This window comes from Anopheles ziemanni, chromosome 2 (assembly GCF_943734765.1).
Source record: "Anopheles ziemanni chromosome 2, idAnoZiCoDA_A2_x.2, whole genome shotgun sequence".
Lineage (NCBI taxonomy): Eukaryota > Metazoa > Arthropoda > Insecta > Diptera > Culicidae > Anopheles > Anopheles ziemanni.
Window position 1 is genome coordinate 65,458,716 of NC_080705.1, and position 19,610 is coordinate 65,478,325.

The 19,610-nt window shown below is 45.1% G+C and overlaps 1 protein-coding gene across 1 annotated transcript; it reads left to right on the forward strand.

The window, feature by feature from the left end:
• The first annotated feature begins 1,055 nt into the window (after positions 1-1,055).
• Positions 1,056-16,890, forward strand: LOC131281797 (heparan sulfate glucosamine 3-O-sulfotransferase 5). The gene is made up of 7 exons (XM_058311148.1): positions 1,056-1,210; positions 8,435-8,609; positions 8,695-8,826; positions 8,933-9,148; positions 11,819-11,982; positions 13,421-13,614; positions 16,667-16,890. Exons 1-7 carry the CDS (start codon positions 1,146-1,148, stop codon positions 16,888-16,890), a joined length of 1,170 nt encoding a protein of 389 aa, XP_058167131.1. The 5' UTR covers positions 1,056-1,145.
• Positions 16,891-19,610: the final 2,720 nt, after the last annotated feature.

The window sequence follows — 19,610 nt, forward strand, 5'->3', positions numbered from 1 at the left end:
TAATGGTACCGCATTTAAATGAGCTTCCGCCAGGAAGTGCTATCAACCGGAAGATTACAGCGACGGCCATTCTGGTACCGCAAATCCCAGCCAGGTGTGGCGGGAAGTCAATTTACCGGTCGATGCAGGTTTTTGGAGCCAAGTAATTTCTTTTGAATTTTCAGTGGTGTGGTTTTCATTACTGGAGGCCAGCCAAGGCTCATTAATATAAAGTTAAGACACCTGTGTCGATAAATTATGAAATTTTAATGTATACATTTAAATATATTGTCCAAGTAGCCTATTCACAAAATATTTAGTTATCACATTAAAATATCTAAAATAACTGACACGGGTTTTTCTTGTTCCACACGTTCATTTCAGATTGGAGAAATCTTCAACGAAACATATCATACAGAAGTCTGAAGAAACTGGAAAGGTGGAAGAAGATAGAATGAAAAAAACGACCCCACACCAAGTATCGAACAAACCGTAACAATGCATATCAGCAATTGCCTCGTACGAAGTGTAAACACAGTGCGGCACACTTTTTAAAGATGTAGTGAAGTTTGTTTTTTTTTTTTATAAATATAGTGATCTACCGACGAAAGCTTTACACGAATGTTCTAGCGTAAGATACCTCAGTTGTACGGAGTGTGAAAACTACTTACAAGTTAATCCACAACGATGTCCACATCTCATACATATCAGTAAAGGAACGCGACGTGCTAGCAGTGTTCGAGCACGGATCAAATTCGCGGAAAACGGATGGCGTCGCTAGTTCGCTTGTGCTCTGACGATTGGATTTGGAAACGATAAAAATAACGAGGCAAATAGTAGTGTAGCGCGAGTGTAAAGTAAGAAAAACAATACTAACGGGAAAAAGAAACCTCCACCAAAGCGCCAACCGGGAGCGACTTTCGATACTCGATAGCCGTCAACGACAGTTCCAGGATACAGACCCGTACTAAAATACAAACACACACACATCGACCGGTTTTTCCGGTCAATCGGGTTTTGCGCTGCTGGATGCAGGCGCCGGAGACCGGCTGCCATTCCGATACACTTGCACCCGCACTGCAGCAGATGGAACTGCCGGAAACGGAAATAATAGGAGATCGATTTTGCTGCCGTCGCCTTCGCGTGCCCCCCCGCTGGCCGGACCGATGCCCACAAAACGACGCGCTGATCAATTGAGGGATTGTTCCGTTACATTACCATTGGATATTCTGTAAGTATGTGTGGGCCCGTATGTGGCATCCCGGGGTAGTTTTAAAAACTCAATCATCGCTTCATTAGTTTGACACCGTGCGATCACTGACCGCTCGGGGGAGCGATATGGTGAGCCAGGGAGTTGATATCCTTGCTAGTTTATTAGAACCGGAGATGAATGTGGAAGCGTTGGACGAGCGGATCAGTTTCGTTGATTTATGTCACTTACGGACGTGGGAAGCGCAATATGGTTCCAATTTTGCTATATTTTGATATACAAGAAAGATTTTTTTATCATTCAAATAGCTATAATTTGCATTTTTTGAGAATTTCTGAACACGTTTGTTATGTTAAAAAACGTGTTCCCTTGAACGCTTCGTATTATTTACTACGAATCCTTTCGGCCAAAGCAGCGTTGCAGAACTCCTTGTTAACAAAATGTTTCTAAGCTTTCAATGGAACACAAGATGAGTTTTGAGTAATTATGAAAAAGAAAGAGTTTCGCGTGATGATAAAGTATTGCTTTTTGAAGGGGAAAATACAATCGAAGCCGAAAATTGGCTTGATGAAGCGTTTTTGGACAATGCATTGTAAAGTTGATCAAGTTGATGGTGGCGTAAATTTATGAATTAGGCTACGAATTGCTTAGATCTGGCTAAGATCTACCGTATTCCCCAGATCTGGCTCCCATAGAATATTTCCCTTTCTCAGATCTCAAAAAGATGCTCGTTGGGGAGACATTTTCGTCGGATGAAGAGGTGATCGAAGAAACTGAGGCCTTTTTTGAGCCAAGGACTAATACTACTAAGAAATTGCATCGAAAATTTGAAAGACCGTTATAATCGGTGTATCATCAAACAATTTTGCAATAACATTGTGTTTTACTATCATAGGCCAAACAATTATCTTTTTCAAAAATTTTATTAATTACAATTCTTGTGTGCTTCGATTGGTCGCACTTGTTCTATATTCTTGTCATTTTATTATAGAACTTAGATATTTATTTATTTAGATAGATAATTTTTTATTTCATGATTATTATTAAACATTTTCTTCCCTTGAATGCTTACTCGTACATTTTTAAACACCAAACATTTTTCATCCTCACAAGCACTACGTTTCTAATAAATTGTTAAAAATGTACATGCCTGTTTTTCGGCACCTTTTCTAATGGTGCACCTTGTCCCGATAAATTATGCAGCCTCGTAACAATCCGTGGCGCGTGACGGAATCCTTCCCTAACACGGTGCATTTGCCTGTCACCAATCACCTGTGTGAGGTTCACTTTCTTACCTGCAAAGCCGGCGTTCTGTTTTCGATGTGCTCAAGCTCCCCTCATCGGTTTATGCGGGGAAAATCTGGAAATGGTGTCACTTGCTCGAAACGAAGTGCAACCGTACGCGAATGGGCTCGTCGATGTATCGTAAGATGGATGAAATCGATACAACCGTTACTCCGGGAAGTAAACACTACCTTCTTGCATTTGGCAACGCAAGGTAGGTGCAAGGAATGCTTCGGGAAGCGGGAGAGAACCAACGAAGGATTTTTTTCACCATCGAAATACTTACCCACGGTGTTACGGAAGCTAACGAAAGCTGTTCCTTCAGAAGCATTTCGCCTTCCAGATTGAAGCCCAACAGCTCTTGCCTTCCCAAGTGAGGTACATATCACAGGACATTTGGAGCTGACACCCGTTGGCGCCACATACTTCCACACATACACTCAAACACAGCTACATATAAGAACAGAGTTTTCATTTCAGGAAATTGAAATCACGAAATGATAATGGAATTAGGATACCGAATAATTTACAATGGACTGATAGAGATCGGAAAGGAAAATCGATACCCTGACAGAGCGTGTGAATTGGGAAAGTCGATGAAGCACCGGAATCAAGCCGGTGGGTGGCGGGTAAGAGCGAAGGCGAAGGGATGAAGCAAGCTCTTCGTATGTATGTGTGTGTGCTCGTAGTCGTGTCAGAACATCGATTTGCCGGTAGCCGAACCTTTATAGAGCCGGGGAGTCCTTTATGAGAAGATTGATGTTTTCCAACGAATGAAGCTCTCAATTTAATTATTTCCTCAAGGAACATTCCGGTGTTGGCCGAACGCGTACGATACGCTTGGTATGCCTGGGATTTCTACGGAGAGGAGGCCTTTGATCGTTCGATTCTCCATCCACCTCGGTTGGGATTTCGAGAGTTCCGAAGAAAGGCACAACGATGTCGAGGTTGTAAAACGAGTCTACAGCAGGCCGGCTTCAGTGAGGAACTATTTGCTGGTGTGTGTGTGTGTGTGTGTGTGTGTGTGTGTATGTTCGGAATATTTTAAAGCTCAAATCTAAATCTAAATATTTATGAGCTTTACATTTCATAATGGTTTGCTTCTGTCATTCCTACACGCATTGCGAAATGAAACGAATTAAAAATTCCGCACCCTGCAGTGCGCACTGCTCCAAAAACATGCACCACGGAAGGAAGATACGTTCGGGGCGGGTTTTAAATATACCAACAGGCAACAGTCGGCTGCCATGCCAGCCAACTCCGTGAATGACAAGTGCGGTTTCCGCCCCCGTCTTCCCGTAGCAGGTCCGTTAATCAAACGGCTGTCAGAAGAAAAAACCTCCAACTACTCTGCAAGTTCTGCACCGCCGGAAACGGCTCCAGAGCGCGTGCGAGTGTGCCACTGTGTTTTATGGTGAGGGTCCGGGTCCGGTGAAAAGGCTGGCCTCGGTACTGGAGCAACAATTTAAGCAACAGCACACACCTAGCGCCCTGGGGCCTGTAAAGTTATGTAAAGCGCAGCGGTGAGGTTTGAGAGTTTTAATTCCATTTGAAGGGGCACCCGACCCGATCGGGTCGGTGTTGCAACTATTGGTGCCGCAACATGTTGCTGCCCGACCTGGTTCGAAACAGTCGACTGTTTTACACCACCATGTTGCATTCGACCTCCCGAGCCCAGCCGAGACAATGTGTGTGTGTACGCTGATTGTGATTTATGCAAACAGCAAGAAAAGAAGCTTGATATGTTTAGTTTGGAGACGACAAACACGGACCCTCTTTCTCTCCACCTCGGAGCTACATCGTACCCAAACGAGTGGCAAGCACAAGTTTCGGCCAGTGCAGTTGCATCAGAAATACTGTCAGCCACTTACTTCAACGCTTCGAGTATGTTGCTTTGGTGGTTTGGCAGAACATAAACACACACTGTACCCTCTCGGCCTGTCAACTTGCTTGGATGGCAAGTAGGGTCTCTAAGTGGTTTCACCTTCTTCCGTGCGGGGTTGTGTGTTTTGTTACTTCCTACGTTACTGTACCCAGCCCCTGGCGGAACGAGCTTGTCCCCAAATTCATTCTAACATGGTGCAACCCGTTAAATGGGTATTATAATTAAATCGCCCCATAGCCCTCCGAGCCCGATGGGTCACCGCAACAATCTACCCCCTCCCCCCAGTGCTCGAGAGTGGTGTCCTTGCTGGACCGCACGGCAACTCCCCGATGCACTGGCCACGTGTGCTGGCGTTAGAGAAAAATAGAGTAGAACGTCGGACATTTGGGAGTGCCGAAGGGAGGGTAGCATATTTGCATATGAATGTTGTAATAACAAGTAACGTGTGATTGCAGTGTCGTTCCCGGGATGGTACGTTTGTGATGATCGTCCTTGTGGTTATTTTTTGCTTGCCTTGAAGAGAAAGAACGACAGAAAGAGGGAGAGTGATAGAGAGAGCGTCGATTTATTACTAACAAGGTACAAAAAAAACCAATGAGCAAGAAAATGTCATTAACAATAAACAATTTTCAGATGGCCTTCCTTACTTTTGTAGTAAAATAAATTTGAAAATTCGTTTAATTATTCGATTTTTTTAATTAATTCACCTCATATTCTAAAAAACCAATGTTACCACAAACCATGGTCAAAAACAACCAGCATCATCACAAACTAGGCCGTATTTGTTGAACTTATCTACAACCACATTCCCCATAAAATAAGCCTGATTGATTCATTTGAAGCTAATGCGCTTACGAAGCCCTTCAAAGGCCACACCGGTGCTTGCAATCGGCATATCATTTGATTGACCTTCATTATCCCCCCCACACTCAGGTGGGAGGTTGAAGGATGGACCAATCCCCTCGTAGGACGGCCATGTTTGCTCACCACATTGTACACTTCAATCAACCTTTCGGGCTTGATAATTAAATTACACGCGACGGTAGATCTACGATCGGCTTTCCACTCGGCTCCGGATGGAATTAGCTCCGTATAAAATCACACGCTGGCGTGTGTCTTCGGATTGGTTACAGTTCACACTTACCACCGGTGCCTCCTCCCGGGATACCATTTCTCCCCACGAGAAGTTTGACATTTCTGCTCCGGTTTGTCGAAGCGAACACTCCCTACCTTTGCGTTGGTTTTAGAGATTTCGTCAATATACGTAACGAATTAGTTATTGATCGATATTGTTTTACTATTTCGCACGTCTTCTTCCCAACTAGATTAGCAAGTTCCCCTTCCACCCTGACGGTTCGACTGATACAAGCAAACGGGATAAAACATAAGAAACCCCTCTCCGGCACACGTCATTGGCAGAAGATTAAGATGTTGTTCGGCGAACGACGCTAAGAGTATCCCTTTTTCCCGCCCTGCTTGAAGCCATCACAGTAAATTAAGGATGCCAATTTCGGTTTCCCGATAGGCCCGAAAGATGTCCGCCATTGTTGGATAGCGTAGAAAAAACAGAAAGGTTACAGGATCGTTTGACGAAGGCAAACCCCCGAGGATGGGCCGTTGTGAATTATGTTCGTTCAACGTGTTTCCTTTCCCTTTGCTGAAAAATGTATGGATCGAATTAGGGTGTATGACAATCAATTACCGAAATATTTCATCGGAGGGATGATGCTACGTGGTATTTTGCTTAAAAGGATACGTGGTATGAAGTTTTTTTTTGGTTCAGGGCAACCTATCGAATTCCGGGAAACGTCGTTGCCACGTTCGAGGTATTGTCTTTTGGGGATGGTTGAGACAAGATAACAGCTTAAAAGCGTCTTTTATTATGGCCTTCTATCATCCACTTCATTGACTTCATTGGCTTTATGCATGTGCTTCACTTCAGCGGAAAGTAAAAAGGCACATCGTCTGTATGAACATTTTTATCTTAACGACGCATTGGAGCAATAAAAAAGAAAAATCGCTGAAGAACATAAACATGGAGTAATGATTTCCAAAAAGGTCGATCACTTGGCATGTGGAGTTCCTTCACGACCATCGATAGACAAACGAAAACGTTTTTCCAATAAATGCCAAAATTTGGTTGTTTTCCCCCAGCCCAAATCGATAAACATAACACATGGTTCCAGGTGAATGGAAACCAAAACAATGTAATTTATATCCACAGTGCTTTCAAGAAGAAACGAAAAGAAAAAAAACAGACGATGATAAGAAATTGTCAAATGTACTCTAATAAGGCTGACGCACGCATATAACTTTTATTTTGCCATCAAAAACAGGGAAAACTTTGTACCCATGTTTAAAGAGTGGAAGTGGACAGAGGGGGAAAAACCACTACCTCCTCGACAAAAAACATTCCCAAAGATGTTGCGATGCTCCGGGAAGGCGGAATGAAGCGCTGATGCTAGAGGGCAAGGAGAGAAACAAAACATAAACGTAAAATAGCGGTCATGAAGGAATCAGTGGACCATTTGGTTGCTCGTAAATCAAATTAAGGTTTTCTTCGAATTGATCGATATTGCATGTTAGGTTTGTGAGTGTGTTTTGTGTTTTGGTTTTTCGATTTCTGGTTTCGGTTGGTCGCGGAGCAAAACAAAAGCAAAAACCTGCCGATGCCATTCCGAGTCGACCCCCGAGGGGGAAGCCAAATTTACGTTCCGATACCTTCTCCGCCTCCTCGAAAGCGGGACGCGGACGGTTTTTAATAGTATTTCGGTTTTTTCTAAGGTTTTCCTTTACTGGAGGGCCGGAAAGTGAGGGGTAGGCTGGAAAAACGTGTCTTTTGTCTAAGTGAATCATTAAAAAAATGTCCAGGAATTCTGACGCAACTTTGGGCTATTCGAGTTGGGCAGTTCGAGGGTGAAATGGTACTTTGATGTAACTCCAACAATGCCAACCACAGGAACCGGTCGGTTTCGTCCAAGACTTTTGCGGCGTAGTTGCAGGATGAAAATGGTCCTCAACATCCACCTTCAAAGTTGTTTTTCTTTTACGCTCCGTAGCTCGAACGATCCTTTTCCCTCCTGTCAGCGAATGAATTTTATCTTCTTCGGGAACCGATCCGCCTCGGGAACGTGTCATTGGGCTGATGGGAAGCGTTTTATGTCTTCGGAGCGCTGGGTGGCATTTCAACGAGAGTCAAGAAACTCAACCTTCTTCCGCTGCCCTCCGGGCCTTTCACTTCTGCTCACTCCTGGCTTCCGTTGTCGCGAATCCCGGGGTCCCGGTGTTTTATGAATAAATTTATTTTCGAAATAATTATTTTATCGCTCGCAAACCGGCCGCGGATAGGTTGGCTTGCGGAGCGTGCAGAGGTGGGTGGGGAGGGGGAGCGACCCACCCCCCTTTGGCAACAATTGTGCCTGGCGCGCAAGGAACATAATAAACGCTAATGGTTCCCTGAATGCACGCTCGGCTCGGCTCGGGAGATTTTATGGCCGCTTCCGGTCACGAATTGTTGCTGACTGACCCTTTTGGTGGTGTCGGGGGACAGGAAACGGGTTCTTGGTGCGAGCGGCCGGAAAGGATGCCGCCAATTAAAGACAATGTTCTGGCTGGACACACAACCGAACCCGGTACAGGTTGGACCGCGGGCTCAGCTGAAGACGCGAAGCCGACCGCCGGACTCACGAACATTTAGGGGTAAAATGGTATTTTTTCCGACGCCGTCGTTAAGGAAAATCTCTTAACCTCGTAAAAGCAAAAGAAACGTTGCCGATAGCGGGAGATATGGGGTCCGTTTTTCACATTTCCGTACAACGAAGGGAAGCCTGATTATTATGCATCGGGGAAAAGGTTATAAATAAGTAAGATTGTGCTTGCCCCATAAGGTGCCTCGGGCGAGTTTTACTTCAAGCTTCCGAATTTAGATGCAAACGGGTAGCATTAATTTGCAGTAGGTTTTTTTTCTAACAATGTTATCAAACATTTCAATAATTGTTATGTCATCCACATTTAGTCATATCATGTTTTCGAGTGTTTGTTGGACTAACGTTTCTACCTTTTGCCACCGTTTCCAGATGGTTACCCAAAGCGGCTATGAGGCCCCTCGGGCCAGATCCTTCTCACTCGGATTGCGTCCTCGTCGTAGGCGTATCGAGGCCCAAGCTGGCGGCACTGTTCCTCTCGGTGATGCTGATTTCGCTGTTCCTTACCTTTCACATCCTGTACGATAGTGCGGTGTACAGTATACAGGTATGCGTACGGAGACTACTTCTAATGAAATCACAATGCTAAAAAATTGTCACTGTTTTATTCCTTCCATTTCCATTTCCACCAGGCGGCAACGGCGATTTCGGAAAACAAAATCGCCATACTGACAAATCACATCCCCAATCCACCGGTTTTCAATCAACCTGTTATATTTCCGAACCGAATACACTTTCCCAAAACTAGCCGTAGGTTACCGCAAGTAAGTATTGGACCGCGAGCGAGGAAAAATCCCGGGAAAACATTTAAAAACACCACAATCCACCGTATGCTAATGTTTGCCTTGCCTTTCTTTGTCCCGCGTCCAGTGTTTAATAATCGGAGTGAGAAAATGTGGCACACGCGCCCTGCTAGAGATGCTATACTTACATCCAAGGATACAGAAGGCCAACGGCGAGGTGCATTTTTTCGATCGCGACGAAAACTACCTGAGGGGGCTCGAGTGGTACCGGAAGAAGATGCCACACTCCTTCCGTGGCCAGATAACGATCGAGAAGAGCCCCAGCTATTTCGTAACACCAGAGGTAAGTGGAGCAACGCTGCTGATTATGGAGAATAATATTATCGCCAGTAGACGACCAATTTCAATTTATTTTTAAGAGTATGAAAGACCCGCTGCCCCTGGTAGTAACTCCTCTTTTCCACCGGCATGAAATATGTTTTATAACTTCCCACCCATCCATCGACTCCGCAAACACTCAGGTGCAAAAGTGTGCACATAAGTACCGACGCAAACATCAACATCGTCGCGCTGCAAGCGCGTTTTATTCGCTTCCTTGCCAGGTCACACGAGGCGTTGCATAAGGCTAGCTATAGCACGGTGACGACTACCACGCCGAAGCGTGAGAATAATCAAATCATCGTCTTTGCCACCATCATCAGGCTCGTCACGTGAACGCGACGCTCTCTTATGAATTTAATGAAGCATCTGGCCCCGGTACATTTGCATTTCCATCCGCTGATCATTTGCCAAGGTTGTGCGACCTTACTTTTTTTTTCCTATTTTTACCACCGTGTGGGTTCCGGGTTGCTGAAGGGTTGATGGGGGAAAAGTTCGCCCCCTCTCTGAAACGTGACGATGATTAAACGAAAAGTTGCTCATAAGTGGGGTGTGCCGTTAGAGATGCTTTGAAAGATCGACCCGCTCTAAATTAAGCCAAATTTGTAACAACTCGTCCTGATAAAGTGGGTTCGACAAAACAAGCGAAAGATTAATTGGAGATTGTTTGTGAAACATTGTTATTTTATTTAAAACGAGTTGAGCTTTAAAACGGTGCCGCATGCATGACAATCTGATTCACACAAAACCCCATCCCCACTCGTATTGGGTTGGAAAAACATCTATCAAATGATTTTATTGAAGCAACAACTGACCCCAAAAAGATCAAGCAACTTTATTGCACGTTCCAAATCCACTACCAAACATTCGACCCGAAGGTAAAGGACAATGTTACCATTGCTAATGTTTATGTGTTTCCGTTTGATTGAGGACACCGTTTTTGCAAGTTCGTTTTTGTCGCTTTCCCCGGCTTCCTCTGGGATACTGGTCTTTACACGTGAAAACATAAAAAAGGGAAAACCCGGCTTCAACTATCTATCGTTTGTGAAAGCAATTTATTTTAACCGAATACTAGGCAACGCTTCACCGACACCCATGCGGAACGCTTAACAAAGGGGTTTGCTGCCGCCAACCGAAACGGAGCTGTCGAAAATTTGCAGTAAACAACATAAATAACATTATTTCGCAGCTGCTCCCGCAGGCTACTAAATGAGCGTGGCCGTGCGGAATGGTGGGGGTTGAATGTCGTGAGCGGTCCAAACCGAGTCAGCGGAAAACTAAAGCGGGTGAAGGTGGGTGAAGGCCGGTTGTTTCATTTTTTCCTCGACAAACTATAACTTTTTCGAAAAGGCTCCCGCAAAGGCAAAGGCGATGTTGGAAGCGATAGATGCACCGGGGAGAAAGTTGCTCCCACCGCAGCGAGCCAGAGAAAGGCATGAAATAAAACAACACCATCCCGAACCGAAAGGATACTGTAAAAGTGAAATCATCTACCAGCAGCGTTGCGGGAGACAACGATCAACGGATGGGAAAGAGGCGTGGAAAGTGAAGCAACTGAATGATGCCCTAGTCCCGGGACTGGACCTGGGCTGTGTGAAGCAGTGAATGAATCAATTTCAAGTGACAAGGTTTAGCGTGAGAAGGCGAGATTACAATCGCATCGACCGAGATCGAGCTGCCAACCGCAAAGGACATTCGTTTGACCTAGGTCGTTGAAACTGAACCGAAACTCATCGATTCTTCGCAGCCAGAAAGGGACGGAGGGGAGTGGGAAAAAGTGGCGGAGAGCAGGAGGTGCGCACGCTCTTGGGTGGACGATGAAAAATTGACGGCTTCACTTCGTTTGTTATCCTTAAATTGTTGCCCCTTGCACGACCACTTTTGGATGCGCTTTTTGTGTTCGACTTCGTTTCGGGTGTTTCGATTAAGAAATAAAAGAAGGGAAGAAAAATGAACCCCCTCACGAGCGCTGGAGCGGTGGAGAAACCCAGGTCAAGAACATGAACTTCTGGTCCGGTAAAGAAAGTTGCAGCACAACCATTTTGCCCGACTTCTTTCGGTACCGCTTTCGTTTGCAGCTTTAAGATGGACGGTTGCTTTCGTAAGATTTTCATCCAACGGTGAAAGGTGAAGCGTTGATTGAGTTCACTCCGGCGCAGTTCTGTTTAATTTAAAGAGCTCGTTTTTCATTCGTTTGATGCTTGTAGATGTGTGTGGAAAAGAAGGGAGGCTAAACTCGTTACATTATATCATCGGATCAAACGAAATGCTTCGATTGATTTCGCTTTCCTATTTCTGGTATTTCTTTTCAAACATACTTTTTAACCTTACAGAAATACTAGAAAAGATCAAGCCTCAAAATTTTTATTTCACTCCACGGAAGAAACTAATATTGGAACATCTGTATAATTGAAGATGCGTCTAAGCATGCTTGGATCTTCTTTTCTACATGACGTGCTGTTAATCCTAGTAACATCCTCTTGAAATTTTAACGAACCTCAACTCAATCTAGTCTCCTTAAAAGCGGACGGTACTTCATAAATCAAAGAGCTCAAATGTGTTAAATAAAGAACCCACCCTAGCATCCTTTTAGCAATTATTTACCCCGCTTCTCATCTCATTATTCATTCCACAGGTTCCGGAGCGAGTCCGGGCAATGAATGCATCCATCAAGCTGCTTCTAATTGTAAGGGAACCCGTAACGAGAGCAATATCCGATTACACGCAGCTACGAAGCCACGCGGCAACGGCAACACTACCGCAGCAGCAGACGCTATCGTCAACTTCTCCCCTGTCGAAGTGAGTATGCAGCCGGTTAAAGCGTTCGGAAGTGAGATTAACAAGCTAAGTGCACTGCGAGGCTTCGTTAGGCACAAACAAAAATCACAAAAAGTACTGTTAACGTATGTTAATTACCGTTAAATCAAGATGTTTTATTTGTCAGTTGGAATAAAAAGAAACGGTGATATTATAGCTTCCTGGAAAAGCCTACAGCTTGGGTTGGTATCGTTCAAGTGTGCTGGACAATTACACTTTTTTCTTTTCGCGTGTCTTCCAAATCCAGTAACTTATGGGACGCCTGATGGCACGTTCCGTCGGCAGGGAATTTCAGACCGCCCCCGACACATGTAACCTGTTGTGGTGACAGCAGTGTGGGAAAGCCCACTCGCGAAAACCTTCGTCACCGTCGCAACGACAGTGTTTTTTTCCCCGTCGCCCTTTGGGACGTCATCGCCGTGGTGGGGTGAAGTGATTTCCGAGAATTTGGTGGCTTGCTAGACTCCAAAAAACAACGTTGGCCACGTGGCGTTGCGTAGGTCGCGCACCGGGTTCCGGATGATTTCTTCACGGGTGACGCCGGGAGACACTCACGCAAGCCGACGGGAAGTGACTCCTGATGACAGGAGACAGGAGTCGAAGTTAAACGGGTGGCGAAATATTCGGGAGCTAGTTTGGAGTATCTGTCACATCGATCAAGGCTTTTGGATGGAGTGTCCTTTTAGGAAGCATTGACCGAGAGGCGTTTTATTTTTCCTGTTTTTCCTTGTCGTCAGTGTTACTCTCGTCATGTGAATAGTGGAAGAAAGCAATTCGATAAAAAATACACCAATGAGGATCTCGGTGATGGCGACACGAGGCAAACTGTTTCGAGAGTGTACTTAACTTTCACTTTATCATTCAATCCCTAAAGTGCGCGCTAAAAAAGTGACCCAAAACTGTCGTAACTTCAGTTTGCTACCTTTTTTCCTTGTGCTAGTTTGTTAGCGAAACAATGGTACCGAAAGTTGCCAAGAGTCCTCTTCGCTCCGACGCTGGAGCATCACTTTCCATCGATGAATCATTTGGGTAATGTACTTACCGATGGAGAAGGAAAAAACGTAACCCCCGATGCCCGGAGCCCCAATCATTCGCATCTCGCGAGACGGAGGCAACTTTTCCGTTCCCGCCCGGTCGTTCGCCTTCGCCAGCGTTGCGTTGGTGCGTAAAACTTTTCCGGCATCGAGGAAAAGTCACTAATCATCGGTCTCACGTGGGTCTAATTTGTTGGTAATTTTGTTTTAATTTTCCGAACCCCCCATTCCGGCGGAGCGTAGCGATCTCATCTTTCGCATCTTAAGGCGAAAACTTTTTAAAACATTTCTTTCCTTTCTTTGCTCTCGTCCTCCGTTTCACGCTGGTTCGCATTTCGTCTGGGTGTTTGCCCCTCGGTCCCCGAACACGCGGACGCGCCCAGCAGATCGTTTGAGGACTTGGCCATCCTACCGAATGGCACCGTCAACGAGGCGTACCGACCGTTGGCCATATCGCAGTATCACGTGCACGTGCACCGGTGGCTGGAGGTGTTCCCCCGCGAGCAATTACTGGTCGTCAACGGAGACCAGCTCATCGACGATCCGGTTTCCCAGCTGCGCCGGATCGAGGATTTTTTAGGTAAGTTTCCTTTAGCTTTTCGTTTCTCACCGGGATCGATAAACGATGGAATGATATTCTTCCCAGTCTATCTAAGACAAACAAGAAGGAACGTCTCGGGACAGTTTGGGAGAAGTGGGAGAAAGTGAGCTTTTGATTGCTTATGATTCGTAGAACGAAAGGAATCAAACATTCTGTAATTCAATAATTATGATTTTTGTTGTATCACTTGGAATCGTTTTGCGCATCATTGGCCCAATTTTTTTATATTTATGTTTTACCTATTTTAATTTTCCATGTCGAAAGTAATTTAAATTAATGTATTCGAAGAAGTAATTTACCAGAAGTTTTTGATTTGTTTTTAGACTATGACCGACTTTTGACAACTAGTTCGAAGTAATGACATACTTCAATCCAAAAATTACACAACCTTAGCATCGTGGCGGGGTCCTGATTGTTCGCAAAACACTTAACGAGAGAATTGACAACCATTTTACACATTAAATTTTAACGAAGTCCTTCATTGGAGTGTGTTGTTAAAAGGCGCAAGTGCATCACTTCACCTGTCGGTTGACCGATGTGTTGCCACTTCCATTAGCGTATCGACATTGCAAACATCGCCGGTTCGGTTGTAAAGGGCACGGGCTGTTCCGCAGTCTGTTACGAGTTCCCTTCGAACCTCGAGTTTCCAGTACGCGCCCGTTTGTAATCACCTTTTAATTAATCTACCCGGCACCGGCGTTTATGTGGGGCACCTGGGTGGGCCTCGGAGGGAAAAGATAATTCGCTGAGCGATCGGGCATGAGTCCCCCGGCTCTCCTAACCCGTCCCTCCGCCCCTCCCAGGAGAGCAATCAATCATTTGCTGCCAATGATGCCGAGAAGCATCAGTCATTTACGGAGCCATTAAAAAACGAACAACATGCCATTCGGTTGTATTGTTGATTTTCCTTTTTCCTAACCTGAAATAACCCACCCCCAACCGGTGTCGATGCCGATAGATGATCGATTCGTGCCCGACCCGGATGCGGTGCAGTGGGCGCTGGGTGGTGATCCATAATGCCACGCGGTGCGGAGAAGGGATTTTCAATTTTCCCGACCAATGAGCGAAAACAATCACTCGGCGCTTGGCCCAGCTGTCAACTGCAAGCTATGACACGGGAGGAACGTCAGCCGCATGGTGGTGGGTTGTGGGGCGTTTTTTTTACCGGCACACTGAAGAGCTTGGTGCGATGGCGGGGTTCGCAAGGGAAAAGGCCACGGGGACGGATGCCTGACTTGACAGCCCGAAGCGGATGAAAGTCGAGCGTATGCCAAAACAGCTGCCATCTTCAGTAATTAGAAAACTTTTCCTTCTCCGGCGGTGGCGTGGGGGCGGTGGGATGGAACTTCGTCGGGCTTGATTTGGCGGGCAAACACTCACACGTGTAAAGAGGGTTTGTTTGCGTACTTATAAGCGCACATGTTCTCCAGACAAAATACATAAGTAATGAAGAGTGCTAGAGTGGTCCACCGGATCTGATGGTTAAAAAGTAATTAAATTATTCAATGCGTATTTAAAACTTTGGCTTGACACACTGTTTTGCAATCGGATATTAAATTCACTAGAAATGTTTTAATTGCATTCTAGATGATGTTTTCAGTTCACCAGATGTTTTCGTACTGGTTCGATTTTTGGCACTGTTTTTTCATCCATTTTTAACATGTAAAAATAAGTGTCCATCAAACTTGGTATCTTTTTATTATATAAAGCATGTTGTAGGATAGTTCAGGCCGTGAAAACTGTACTTAAATGAAAATTTGAGCATCCTGAATAAATTAGCAGATTATTTTTGAAATTATATAAAAGATAAAAGTAGAAAAGTAGCAGTTTTGTCTAAGAATACCAGTTTCATAAATTTTCCAGGACTGTTCGGAACCGATATCAAACCAATTAATTACTAAAAGTATTGAAAATATTAGTAAGTAAGTATTGGTTTGAAATTGTTGCACATTTTCATTCTTTATTTGTAGAGAACTTCATGAATAGAATGAAAGAAGACATGACAATAATGATGATACAATGCTTAACGATATAGACATCACTTCTTGTTTTTAATCGGATAAGCTTTAAATAATGAGAACAAAATTTCATCACATAACCATGGATAAGTTCTTCTAACAAACATTACACCTTGACATTTCGAGTTCATAGATTCTCGTCAGGTTTAAATATGAACGAAACATTTCACAGCCCGTGAATTTCCCCTTTCCCGAGTGCCGGTTTTTGTTCCTGTCGAGCAATACAACAATCATCACCGATAATAACCCTAGTGGGCAGTGTGTGGGTGTTGAGAGATAATTAGCGGATACCTATCGGCAGGAGAACCGGTGCCTTTTAAATGCCTTTGCCATCCAGTTGGTTTCGATATAGATCGATCGAAACCCACGCGTTTCATTAATGCCATGGATTTCGATTTGTTCGAGCTATCTGTAAGGCACTTCAGTGAAAACACAATATTGACACTTATGGTGTTATCGTTTTGAAGAGGCCTGACTGACTTAAAGTGAGAAAACTTGAAGGGTGCTAATTGTTGAGTAAACACTTAGCGATAGATGGTTCTCAATTAAATTTTCGCAAATTTGAGACAATTTTCATGTTCACAAAAACAATAAATTAGATTTTATATTGGTTATTTTCGTAATCATTTACCAAATAACAATGGGAAATAACCTAACAGCGTTGGTGATAAAATATTAGTTTTACTTACCACGGAATAAACTGCTGGATTGTTTCATGTTATCTGAAAAGTTCAATTTATACTACTTAAATGTTACTTATTTCCTTTTTCCGTTCGTTCTGCTAAACATTGTGAAAAGTTCGGTTTCGAACTACTCTTTTCATTACTGGTACTGGAAACAAAAGTGCATCCGTTCAACATTGTATGGCCAGTTGGGGAGTTTTACCTCAGCGTTTATTATGTTTTATGTTTTCACCCTCAACCCAAACAACTTTCCCCACAGTTGCTCCCTACCCATATTGTGCACTTTTTAACCAGTTTTGCTTTTTGCTGTATATTTTTTCCTCCCTCTAGGCATTGAACCACGGATCGGTAGCAATAACTTCTACTTCAACGAAACGAAAGGATTCTACTGCCTGCGGAACGAGACGGGCGACAAGTGTCTGCGGGAGACGAAGGGCCGGAAGCACCCCCGGGTCGATCCGGTCGTGATATCGAAGTTGCGTAAGTTCTTCGTCGAACACAATCAAAAATTCTACGAGCTCGTCGGCGAAGACCTGGGCTGGCCGGAGGAGTAGGGGGCGCAGTGATGCAGCGCAGGGCAATGGCGGGGAAAGTGAAACAATCGAGAGCGGTTGCGAACACCCTCGCCCGAGAGTCGGCCCCCTTCCGGTGGGAGGGAAACCTCGACGAAACACACACGCAACCAATCAAGTGAGACTGAACGAAATGGCAGATAACATAGGAACACAACGTAGCGAATGCAACAAGCAAAAAAAAACACAAAAGGAAATCTCGGAAGAACAACCACACACACACTCAAATGTATTTCCAGTTTTACCGGGTGCCCATGGTGAGTACGGGATTGTGCAGCTTCGTGCGGAATTTTCCGAACGGGAACAAATCTCCCAGGACCCGTCGCAAAATTTGCTTAAGTTTTAGTCGGTCAGTTTTGCATGATCCCAAATATTTGAAAAATATCATGGGAAAACATTTCCTCAAAGAGGAAAAGCTGCTAACGGTAGAGGTAGTTTGTTTGGGTAGAATTTATTTTGATTCCCTCAACTTCTTTGCGCCAGAGATTTTCGCAAGCACACCGGAGGCCCATTGCACGCGCGTAAATTTTGTAGATAGGAAATAATTAAAAATCATTCAGAAGGGCGTCGACTTGCGCCGGACGGATTTTCCGAGTGGACTGTGCTCGAGTAGGACATCCCCCGATTCGAAGATACGGACACGGTCATCAATTCTCCATCAATCATTTATGTTCCGACGCACCGAAGTGGAGATGTTTTATTTATTTATTTGTTTATCATAGGCAACACCCACAGGCCGCACGGGGGTCAGGTTAAGTCGTGGTAAAATATTGTAACATATTATTTCCGCCCGTTTAGTTTTGTGTCGTGTGGATAATTGTCCTTTGCCGCGACTTGTTGGCGGTGCGAGGAGTTGGTATTTGTTTGACGGGATGACCCAAAACGACGTCATTCATTCGCTGTGTTTGTTGATGGTCTTCGATCAACTCACGTTTGAAATTCAAGAAGCGCTTCCATTTATTCTAATATTGGCTTTGTGAGAAAAATTAAATTAAGGTTATACTGTTTTTCGGGAAAATGGGTATTCCGAAGGAGTTTATAGTGTAAAGTGATGCTGGGAAATTGGCCAACCGTACCTACCCGAGTAAGGTCACTCACATTCTTCACGTGGGTCAACATAAGGCTCCCGTTCGCTTGGGTGAGGTTCAATGGAACCATTCTTTTTCGGGTGAGCTATAAATACATTCAAATTTGTGTGCATGTGCGGACGTTCTACAAAACGGTCTCTCCCACCGACCTGCCTACCCTTTTCAATCGTGGCGGCCGAAACCCTACGACCGAATCGGGAACCTGGTCGTGGTTCGTTGGCAAAAGCGATGAAATATTTCATGAGCCGCATCTTTCCGCTCCACACGCCTCGTGTGCGAGAGCAGATGTCTAATGGCAAATGTAATGCTGGTCGGTTCGGGCAGAACGGAAAACGGCCACACACACACACACACACACACACCCACATGAGGGAGAACGATGCTGGTCCGGGGTTGCCCCACTTTCCGGGAGTCCAAGACGGGAAGGAATCCAGGCAGTTACTTTTAAGTTGAAAATAATCGGTCGTTCGGCGAGACAAATTGAGCTAAAATGTGCTCGACTGACCGTTCAGGGTTTGGAGTTGGGTGCTTTCGACCAGCGTCCAGTCCGGACGGCACGTGTGGGTGAGATGAGGGGGTGGAAATGCGCATCCCAAACGCCAAGATGCATCCTGTTCGAAGGGTCAAAGGATGCTTGAGTAAGGATGGAGCAGGAGCAGACTCTATGTGAACCGCGACATGTGCTGGCTGGAAACGTGCCGGAATAAGTTGTTCTTCGGACTCACGCCACCGTCCCACCTCGGACGATTGCATGCATTCCTCACGACCAAAGGATGCACACGTCCGAAGAAACCCTTAGCTCGACGCTGGAAAACTCTCATCGACTTCGTCGGATACGATGACTTGTGGGAGGAAGGGTGCATTGGGTGCTCCCACCCCATCTACAGCTAACACCCGCTCTTCCCGTATTGTGTGAATCGAGAATGGATTAAGTTTTCGCCCCGAAAAATTCAACGGGGTCACACGTGTGCGAGCGCATGTATACGTGACTTTTCCCCACGGGATGGCGGAATGGTTTCGGAACGAACGGCCAACGGCTGCTGCTACGGCATGGGTCCAGCCCCGAATCGGACGCCCTGGAGGGGCGTGCAAGCACAGCAAAAGGAAAACGACCAGCGCTTCCCCGAGGGAAAGCTGATGATGAAATGCGCCATCCACCGATGGACTGGGTGAACCTTTTTTGCGAGCAAACTCTGGACGTCGGGATGCAAGCATATGCCGACCCGTTACGGGGGTGGGTGCAAAAAGTGTTTACCATTCTTTCGGCGACACTCCATTTTTCACGGAAAAATTCGGCACCCTCCAACACGTATGGGAGAATGGAGAAAATGAGCAAACAAAAAATGCAACGGACACACGCAAACAATATTCGAGTGATTTTTCGATTTGTGGCCAATCGAGGATGTGTGTGCTGACCGTTGAGACGTGCGACAACGTTGAAAAATGAAAGAGAGTGAGAAAAAGGGGAATCAAAAAAAAAAACACGGTAAGGAAAAACTGTCCTATTAGCAAACGTGGTTTGGTTTGAATGTTTGACGGAAAACCGAACCGAAGGGTAAAAAAAAGCTCGATGTATCGACGATGCGTCATCAGTTCTGCTGTTGACTCACCGAG